Below are 10063 nucleotides of genomic sequence, written 5' to 3'. Positions count from 1 at the left end.
ATCATCTAATAGCGAGAGGTGGAGCGGCGCGCCGAAAAAAATGTCAAAAAAGCTTGCCGCTCGCTGCTTGACAACTTTTTTCGGCGCGCCGCTCCACCTCTCGCTATTAGATGATGCCCCACCGTTGCCTGCCGAGTCCGGCCTATCTACGCTCTCATTCGCTCAGACATTAAAATTAATTTCTCGATAACTACTGCGAATTTTGCAAAATAGTATAGGACTTTTCTATTCAGTTTACCCCGGTCTATCTGCCATCTACGGGACATACGGGTATTAGGACACACCCTGTATACGTAAACAACACAGGAATGTTACAAATATGTCGAATTTGTATTGATAAAACTGACGAATATTTGATGAAACTTAATGAACAATATTGCAAATAGACAATATCTTGAAACACCATTTATAATTCCATGTTCAAATAGGACATATTTTTATTGATACTTATATTTAATCAGTGTTTCATAGCAATGTCTCTTATCTGTATGAATTACTTGCAATCTTAGCTTTAAGAATGAAGAAAATCCTCTTCTATAGTATGTACATGTTGATAAAGGTATATATGTATGTATATATGTATTTGTATAGCTAGTATATATATAGGGTATATATATAAAGAAGATTAGTAATTTTTATAAAATATATTTGTTCCTGTTTTCAGATAGCTTTATCTAAACGTGTTGAGAACTTTTTAGTGCCATTAGGATGTGCGTCAGTGTGTATTATGTACATGTTTTTTTGCAATCTTCAGGGGCAGATTGTAACTGACCACTATAATCACATATTCACTGCTGCGTAAGAAATATTTTCTGGATAGAGGACATGTAGAGATTTTTCCAGTAGTTATAAATTAAATGTAAAAGTTGATTTATTACAGAAGATATTAGTTTCAAACAGTAAACTAATAAAAAACTTTATATCTTAAATTAGAAATTCATGTTTAATTTCGTAGATATAACGTACAATGGTACAAAACTCCTTTACATATGCAAAGAATGATATTATTCCTGCTGCAAATAGGAATCAAGGAATATTATTTGAATGTCGGTGGAGTATTTGATGCATCTATAGAGGGTTTCGCAATGGTAACATTTTGTGATGTTGTAATGATATGTTTTAGACTAATATTCTACAACATGAATGCAATAAAAAAAGAATGTTCATAATTACAGCTAGTCAAAGCCTCGATATCTTATTTCACTGTCATATATTCTACACAGTAATGAAACAAATAGAATTGAATAATATGGTGGGGATGTGATTAAAAACGTTCACGCTTATTTACAACAGTATTTTCGCTTAGAAAATATAGAAACTTATATTCATTGCTATAGAAAACTATTGCAGTTATTTAAATCAAAGTATTAGTATTTCAGATTTTTACAATGTATCGTAATTGGAAATTTGTATAGTTGTGTTCGAAATAAAAACAGTGTATAAACAATTTAAAATGTTTCATTGTTTTTTATTAATAATTTTCTTACACGCAATAAATAACTAACACATGAACATATTATGCTTACACAACTTTGTACTCACAATTATACATATAGATCATTAAATTTGGAGCAATAACTAATCATATTGGAGAAGTATGAAAAAGTAAAAGAATAAGTATATTGCCATTGCTCAACAATATCGCTTGATATTAGCGATTGTTATAAGCGATTATTATACAATCAGTATTTGCTAAAAATATTAATCAGGTTTTTCAGTTTGAAATTTAAGCATACCAAATATTTATCTAATCCGATCATTTTTAGTTATAGACTTACCAAGTAGGTTTAACAGCGAAATGATTATAGTTAGAGAATATATTGATGTGGCAGAGCAGCTACGCAAGTGTACTTCAGGAAAACGTGCACGAGAATGAAGGAGAGATATTGAAAAATAGAAAATGCGCATGCGTGAGATAAAACTTTGATCTCTCATAAGAGCTTTTCTTTTTAATGTAAAATAATGATGCATGGAATTTTCTCGGGTATTAAGTGGACTATCTATCTATAATAGATATATAATAGTTATAATAGATATATCTACATATAATAGATAGATAGTTCAAAGAAATACTCCTAATATGTTTACTAACACAATACATGATAGCCATTATGTAAATTGATGATATTTGCACTAAAATTTGCTCTTAACGGAGCGTATCAATCGATGGAAAAAGGAGATAGATAAGCGTAGATTATAAGCGTCTTTACACTCACTCCCGTCCCTAACTTCATACAGATATGATGCGAATAGGACATAAGTATTTAAGCATAAATAGATATTTACTACTTATTATTGGCTTATGGCCCTATCACCAAACTACTTTCACTACATTTCAATTTATTTTCATGTTTACTATACAGGCAACGTTTATTATATTTCAGGTAAGAAATCATTTTAGTAAAACTGATTTCAATAATAATTATATCATATCACATGTGAGCTATCAAACTGCAAATTTGTATTTTGTCTGAAATTGTTATTTGTTTCACTTTGTGTTTTGTAATGATATTTATATTAAATACAATGTAACTATTATTCAAATACATATAAAATCTCTTCTAAAAAAAGAGATGTTACCGACGTGAATGTCGTTAATATCGAACAGTTGATCTCTTTTCCACGATTTACTCAAAGCATGGTGTGCTTTACTTTTTTTGGATGTATGTCACGCTTTACTTTTTTGTTCATGTTTTATGTCATGTTTCTTATCAGTTAACCTTTTTAATTATTTGTGTTACACGTAAAAATTATCGTAAGAAAATAAGAAAAATATAAATAAATAGCGCGTGTGTGTCTAGCGTGCGTAGGTGTTGTCCTAGTTAAAGTAACAAATAAAATTAGAGCAAAATAATAGAATACTAAAGGGTAAAATTATAATAAAATTTTATAAAATTGTTTTTCAAACGTTTTCAGCTAACAACATTCTTAACTTTAAAATTCACTTTAGAACTCGCCACAAAGGTTTTGTCTTCTGTATCTTTCTACACTTATCTTATAATAAATTATATTGTGATCTGGTTAAACATCAAAGGTGTAAGTTAATCGCTTACGAAATATCCGTTAAACGGGGTGAAACTCTCCGTGTAGCGAACTCTTAAAACAAAACATTTGCTTTGATGAAGATTATAGTTTGATGTATACAAAAGTTGCTGGAATGATAGGTGAAGGATTTACTGATGCAGCTTCATCATGTACTTCATGAATTAAAGAATAAAAATGAAATCGCTATTATAGAAAAATATCACTGCCTAGTGAAACGTTATGCGGCTGCATTTATAAGTAAGACAACTTCATTAATTTTGAATATAATTACATTGTCAATACAATATGTAAACTATCAAGTAGAAAAAATCGAATTATCCAGATTATACACGATTTTGTACATACATAAGTATTTTACAATATTTGTCACTTATGTACATGTGCAATAAATAGCAAATGTGTTGTACAGCATACTAAAAGGAGAATTAATTCTCTATATCGCAGTAGGATTAAATTTTACTTGAAATAAAAATTGTTCATACTATAATACGAGTGGTATAGATTTATAAAATAGTTTTATACTATCACACACATATATATATAAGTAATTTAAATAACAATTTTTTATCTAACGTTTTTTAGTATTTGGAATTATTTTAATATCTGGAAGTATTATAGTTCAATTTTGGATAAATATGAACAATGTTGATTCATCGACGAACATATCTCGATCATGTCATTTTTTCTTTATGATGGAATATTTCATCGATCAGGAAAAATATTTTTATTTAATTACCTTGCACTTCAATGTAGCTGTTTGTATTGGGATTATTATAGCAATAGGATGTGCTACAGTAGCCCTTACGTGTATACAGTATAGCTGTGGAATGTTAAAAATTGCTAGGTACGAATACAGAAGTGCCTTTAATAATATCAAATGTAATGAGCAGTTTATATCTTTAATTAACATACTATAACAATATATGCGTTGGTATAAAATATGCAGAAGTGGTGCTTTAGTAGAAATCGCGGTTTTTTGTGGTAATTAACAAAACAAGTTAGGGTAATTTTGGGAGAGAGTGCCCGCCGGATGAGATAAATTTGCAATTTTCCACACAAAGCAAGGTCCACCTTACACATCTTCCCAGCTTCAGGGACGAAACTACTACCATCATTGTATGAGTTCGCATGGGTTTCATGCGAAGCAGGATCCACTTTAGACTCCATCTCTAATGAAATATTTTTGAATTTTTTCCTACAAAAACTTTAAATTTTCCCTTAAAGCTTTACGTATGTTTTTATAGTATGTTTTGTTATTTGACACAAAAATTCGTGATTCTTGCTGGAGCACCACTCCTGCATATTTATCAAAGTGTTTTAGTAGCGATGCTTTTATTTGAAAATTGTATATTTTGGTGAATTGTTATATAATACCGACATCAACTTTTACAGTTATCGTATTCAGCATGCTATAAATATTAACGTTCGACAAAATATAACACTCGAGAATAAGATTTTGATGACCGAGGGCATAATTTGTGCCGTCGATATTCATCGTCAAGCTATAAAGTTTGTATCTATCATGACAATTTTCATGCAATATTTACAATAATATTTTTTATTTTTGAAGATTGAATAAGCACTTAATGTCAATATTCAACATAATGCTGATTTTCTTCTTAATGTGTAATGTGGTTTGTCTGAGCCTCAACTTGATTCAAGTAAGTCACACTGTTAATTATACATATAATACAAAAAAACTATTCCAAAATTCTTAGCAATATTTTTTAGTAAAGATGAGAATTTATAAAATAGATATACTGATATGAATCTATAATAAATGCCACTATAAATGATATATAGAAGACAAATATAACATTATACAGGGTGTTATGTAATACCCGCCTCACCTCTTATTTATGGATAGAGCGTACTGTATACAGGGTGTTAGACTCGTTTGTAGCTAAACTAAAAATTATCACGGAGCAACGTCACTCGATCACGGAGCAACGTCACTCGATACGTGACTCCACCTCTCGCTACCGCGTCCTAGGAGATATAAACAAATAAACCATTTTGCATGCCTGCCGGGTCCGGCCTTCCGCTCCTTGTGCGTTCATTCGGCCAGACGTTTTTATCAATTACGCGATAACTATTGCTAATTTTGCAAAACGGTACATGACTTTTCATCTTAGTTTAACCCAATCTATCGTAATTTTTAGTTTGGCTACAAACGAGTCTGACACCGTGCAAATCGAATCCGACACCCTGTATATAATTATATAATATTATATTATTATTATATCGCAATATTATATATAACATTATAATAAGAAAAATAACGAGTAGAACACGTTATTTACTGTAAATAACATAGAAATGTTGCGAGTATATGATGTCTATGCAGGTTTGCAGATATGTTATTGATAAACTTAGCTAGCAATATTGCAAGTAAATGTAGTTTTGAAACATTTTCAGTTCTTTGGTAAAAAGAATATACTTTTTGCTATTTGTGCTCAACGCTACATAACTGTATTTCTTATTTTTACAAATCCTTTGTAATCGCAGTTTTAACAATAAAGAAAACTTTGCATAGTATAATATATATTGATAAAAAGTATATATTATGTTGATTAGTAATTTTCATGCAATATAATTTTATACTTTTTCAGATAGCATTATCTGAAGGAGACATTAAGAATCTCTTACCACCAATTTCATTAGCGTCAATATGCATCATGTACATGTTTGTAGGCAATCTATTGGGACAGGCTATAATTGATCACAATAATCACGTATTTATTACTGCGTAAGTAACATTCTCTCGATGGAGAACGTGTAGTTTTCCCAGTAGTTGTAAGATTAAATGTAGAAGTTGATTTATTACAAAGAAAATTAGTGTTGAGTCAACTGATAAAAAAAATTTGTATTTCAATTTAGAAATTTATGTTTAATTTCGCAGATATAACGTCCAATGGTATAGAACTCCTTTACATATACAGAGAATGATATTATTCATACTGCAAACAGGAAGAAAGGAATTTTATTTAACTATCGGTGGAGTGTTCGATGCATCTATTGAGGGTTTTGCGACGGTAACACTTTGTACAATATTTAAAAATAGTGCTCTTCATATCGTACACTAAAAAGAAATGTTTATAATTGCAGCTATTCAAGGCCTCGATATCTTATTTCACTGTCATATATTCTGTACAGTAATGAAATCAATACAAATAATACCATGGTGAGGATGTGATTAGAAAAATTTGTTTATTTACAATGTTATATCCGCTTAAAAAATATGAAGATTGATAATCTTGTATACGTAAGATAGTTAGATGTCCCACGGTTACGAAAAATTATTGAAGTTATTAATATATTATAGAATATAAAATTACTGTTAAGACATTTAGTTGGCATAGGCCATAAGGCCCTTCGCGGTTTTGCGCGCAATCTTTTCCCAGCGCAACCTGACCATGCGCGACCCCGCACCGTGAGCGTTGGTTCCGAAAGTGGCGAAGAGAGGCGCAGCGCAGAGAGATACACCAATATTCGATCGTGTGCTTCCATCGAGGAAAGTACTGTAGCGGTATAATAAAGTTGTTGAATCAAAAGACGCAAATGTCTTGACTGCCCGTTCCCGAGAATATTTAGTCCGGAGAACACGTGCAGAGAGCAAGCAAGCTCGCAGGCGCCGTAGGATCTCACCGAAAGCGCCACCATCAAAAAACTTATACAACGCGTTACTTTTTAAGGTAAAGTTTCCAACTTTGCAGATTAGTAAGTGTGTCTTATGAAAACGTAGAAAGATATGGAAGACCAAATCTTCATGAGAAGTTTCAAAATATAATTTAACGTTAAAAACATTGTTGGCTTTTGAAAAACCATTTTATTTAATTCAATTTTTTAAAATTAATTTTATATATACGAGAACTAAGAATAGATGTTGAAAAAGATTAAGTGCGCATGCGTAAAGTAAATAAAATTTCGGTCTCTTATAAAAGCTTTTTTTAACCAATAAAACAAGATGTATTGAATTTTCTTGAATGCTAAAATTTATTACAGACATGGTTCAAAGAAATATTATACTTCTAATTTATAAGTATGTATTTACCCACACAATAATATGATTGTTTCTTATGTAAATATTATTTTGTAACGATATTTATACTAAAAGTTACTCTAAAAGATAGAATATCCATCGATGAAAAAAAGTGGAGATGAACGTATTAAATGTAGATCATATAGGCGTGTTTATACTCACTGGCGTTAGAACTATGCTGCTCCTTATCGGATTATGGCCCTATCATCAATCCATCTTTCCTACTTTTTAAATTATTTTCATATCTACTATACAGGCAACGTAATTTATTATATTACATGTAAGAAATAATTTTAATACAACGGATTTCAATAATGACTGTATCATATCATGTGAGCTATCAAACTGCAACTTTGTGCTTTGTCTTACATTGTTATTTGTGTCACTTGGTGTTATGTAATGATATTTGTATTAAATTCAATGAAACTCTTATTCAAATTCATGTAAAATTCCTTCGAAAAAAAGAGATGTCACCCCCCGTGAATGTCGTTAATATCGAACAGTTGAGGCCTCTTTTCCACGATGCCAATTGGTTTTCTCAAAGCGTGGTGTGCTTCACTTTTCTTTTAGATTTATGTCACGCTTCACTTTTTTCGGTCATATTTCTTATCAATTAACCTTTTTAACTATTTGTTACGCGTAAAAATTATTGTAAGAAAATAAGAAAAAATAAATAAATCACGCGTGTGTATCTAGCGTGCGTAGGTTGTGTCCTAGTTAAAGTAAAAAATTAAATTAGAGCAAAATACAACATAATTAAGGTAAAATAATAGTAAAATTATAATAAAATTTTCTTCCAAACTTTTTCAGCTAACAACATTCTTAACGTTAAATCGCTCTTTAGAACTCGCCACAAAAGTTTTGTCTTCTGTATCTTTCTACGCTTGTCTTATAATGCATTATATTGTGCTCTGGTTAAACATCAAAGATGTAAGTTGATCGCTTACGAAATATCCGTTAAACGGGGTAAAACTCTCCGTCTAGCGAACTTTTAAATCAAAACATTTACTTTGATAAAGATTATGATTTGATACATATAAAAGTTGCTGGAATGATAGGTGAAGGATATACTGATGCAGCTTCAGCAAGTACTTCATGACTTAAAGAATAAAACTGAAATCGCTATAATAGAAAAATATGACTGCCTAGTGAAACGTTATACGGTTACATTTATAAGTAAGACAACTTTATTAATTTTGAATATAATTACACTGTCAATACAATATGTAAACTATCAAGTAGAAAAAATTGATTTATCCAGATTATACACGATTTTGTACATACATAAGTCATTTTACAATATTTGTCACTCATGTACATTTGCAATAAATAGCAAATGTGTTATAAAGCATATTAAAAAGAGAATTAACTCTCTGTATCGCAGTAGGATTCAATTTTACTTGAATTAAGAAATGTTTATGCTGTAATAACAATTTTTTATCTAATGTTTTTAGTATTGGGAATTCTTTGTATATTTGGAAGTACTATATTTCAATTGTGGATAAATATGAACAATGTTGATTTATCGACGAACAAATCTCGATCATGTCATTTTCTCTTTATGGTGGAGTATTTCATCGATCAGGAAAAATATTTTTATTTAATTTTCTTGCATATCAATGCAGCTATTTGCATTGGGATTATTGTATTAATAGGATGTAGTTCAATATGCCTTGCATGTCTACTATATAGCTGTGGAATGTTTAAAATTGCTAGGTACGAATACAGAAGTGACTTTAAATAATATCAAATATAATTAGCAGTTTATATCTTTAATTAACATACTATAGCGTTGGTATAAAATATGCAGAAGCGGTGTTTTAGTAGGAATCGCGTTTTTTTGTGGTAATTAACAAAACAAGTTAGGGTAGTTTTGGGAGATATTGCCCGCAGGATAAGATAAATTTGTAATTTTCCAAGCAAAGCAAGGTCCACTTTACACATCTTTCCTGTATTAGGGACGGAACTACTACCATCGTTGTATGAGTTCGCACAGGTTTCATGCGAAGCGGGATCCACTTTATGCTCCATTCACAATAAAATATTTTTGAATTTTTCCCTACAAAAACGTTAAATTTTACCTTAAAACCTTACGTATGTTTTTATAGTTTGTTTTGTTATTTGATATAAAAATTCGCGATTCCTACTGGAGTATTACTCCTGCATATTTTTCACAGCGTTTTAGTAGCGATGCTTTTATTTGAAAATTGTATATTTTGGTGAATTGTTATATAATACCGACATCAACTTTTACAGTTATCGTATTCAGCATGCTATAAATATTAACGTTCGACAAAATATAACACTCGAGAATAAGATTTTGATGACCGAGGGCATAATTTGTGCCGTCGACATTCATCGGCGAGCTATAAAGTTTGTATCTACGATGAGAATTTTCATGCAATATTCACAATAATATTTTTTATTTTTGAAGATTGAACAAGCACTTAGTGTCACTATTGAACATGACGTTGAGTATATTAATGTGTGGTGTGGTTTGTCTTAGCCTCAACTTGCTTCAAGTAAGTCACACTGTTAATTGTACATATGATGTATGAAAACTGTCCCAAAATTCTTAGCAATATTTTTTAGGAAAACTATAAATGATATTTAGAAGAAAACATAACATTATATATAGGGTGTATTAAAATCACCAGATATCCCTTTAATCGTAAATTCTTTAGAAAATTTCAAGACAAAAATTCTAATACAAAAATGTGGAGGCTATAATAGTTTTTAAATAATAAACGACTATATTTCACAAATAATAGGCCCGAGATTTGACGCGCTCAGTTACGGCGACGTAACAAGTGATAAAAATGTTCCTACGAATGTCGCCCTTTTTATCATATATACAGGGTGTCTGATGCAAAAGTAGCAATTTTGGAAATAGCGGTAGATTGGGTTAAACTAAGGAGAAATATCATGTACCGAGGTACAAAGTAACAATAGTTATCAACATATAAATTTATACGG

At 30.6% G+C, this 10063-nt stretch overlaps 3 protein-coding genes across 5 annotated transcripts in view; all 3 read left to right on the top strand.

Moving 5' to 3' along the window:
* Positions 1-1361, top strand: part of LOC105559673 — a 6995-nt gene extending 5634 nt beyond the window's left edge. The window contains exons 7-9 of one of the 3 annotated variants that reach the window (XM_012008160.1): positions 665-798; positions 956-1088; positions 1176-1361. In XM_012008160.1, the coding sequence (XP_011863550.1) occupies positions 665-798; positions 956-1088; positions 1176-1226 (318 nt within the window). In that variant the 3' untranslated portion in view covers positions 1227-1361. Of the gene's footprint in view, positions 1-664; positions 860-955 lie in introns of all 3 variants that reach the window. The other 2 variants (XR_001008766.1, XM_012008159.1) reach the window with 2 other exon arrangements.
* A 1564-nt stretch (positions 1362-2925) lies between these two features.
* Positions 2926-6204, top strand: LOC105559707. Its single transcript, XM_012008212.1, has 7 exons — positions 2926-3036; positions 3165-3282; positions 4438-4554; positions 4616-4706; positions 5658-5794; positions 5948-6080; positions 6154-6204. The coding sequence occupies exons 3-7, from the start codon at positions 4505-4507 to the stop codon at positions 6202-6204; spliced, it is 462 nt and encodes a 153-aa protein (XP_011863602.1). The 5' UTR covers positions 2926-3036; positions 3165-3282; positions 4438-4504.
* Positions 6205-7931: 1727 nt separating this feature from the next.
* The window catches only part of LOC105559672, a 6014-nt gene continuing 3882 nt past the window's right edge, over positions 7932-10063 (top strand). Inside the window, exons 1-5 of the mRNA XM_012008158.1 lie at positions 7932-8017; positions 8146-8263; positions 8542-8803; positions 9344-9460; positions 9522-9609. Coding sequence (XP_011863548.1) covers positions 7982-8017; positions 8146-8263; positions 8542-8803; positions 9344-9460; positions 9522-9609 — 621 coding nt within the window. The 5' untranslated portion in view covers positions 7932-7981. The remainder of the gene's footprint in view (positions 8018-8145; positions 8264-8541; positions 8804-9343; positions 9461-9521; positions 9610-10063) is intronic.

This window comes from Vollenhovia emeryi, unplaced genomic scaffold (assembly GCF_000949405.1).
Source record: "Vollenhovia emeryi isolate VEMERY1.0 unplaced genomic scaffold, V.emery_V1.0 DF939260.1, whole genome shotgun sequence".
NCBI classification, from domain to species: domain Eukaryota; kingdom Metazoa; phylum Arthropoda; class Insecta; order Hymenoptera; family Formicidae; genus Vollenhovia; species Vollenhovia emeryi.
Note: the sequence above shows the minus strand (reverse complement) of the source record. Positions and strands in the feature narration are given on the sequence as shown.

What these genes read in the sequence shown, in the direction of transcription:
- LOC105559707 (XM_012008212.1), top strand. Translation starts at nt 4,505, where the DNA reads ATGACCGAGGGCATAATTTGTGCCGTCGATATTCATCGTCAAGCTATA. An exon ending in ATTCATCGTCAAGCTATAAA is followed by an intron (nt 4,555 to 4,615) that starts GTTTGTATCTAT and finishes TTATTTTTGAAG; the next exon opens with ATTGAATAAGCACTTAATGT. An exon ending in TGAGCCTCAACTTGATTCAA is followed by an intron (nt 4,707 to 5,657) that starts GTAAGTCACACT and finishes ATACTTTTTCAG; the next exon opens with ATAGCATTATCTGAAGGAGA.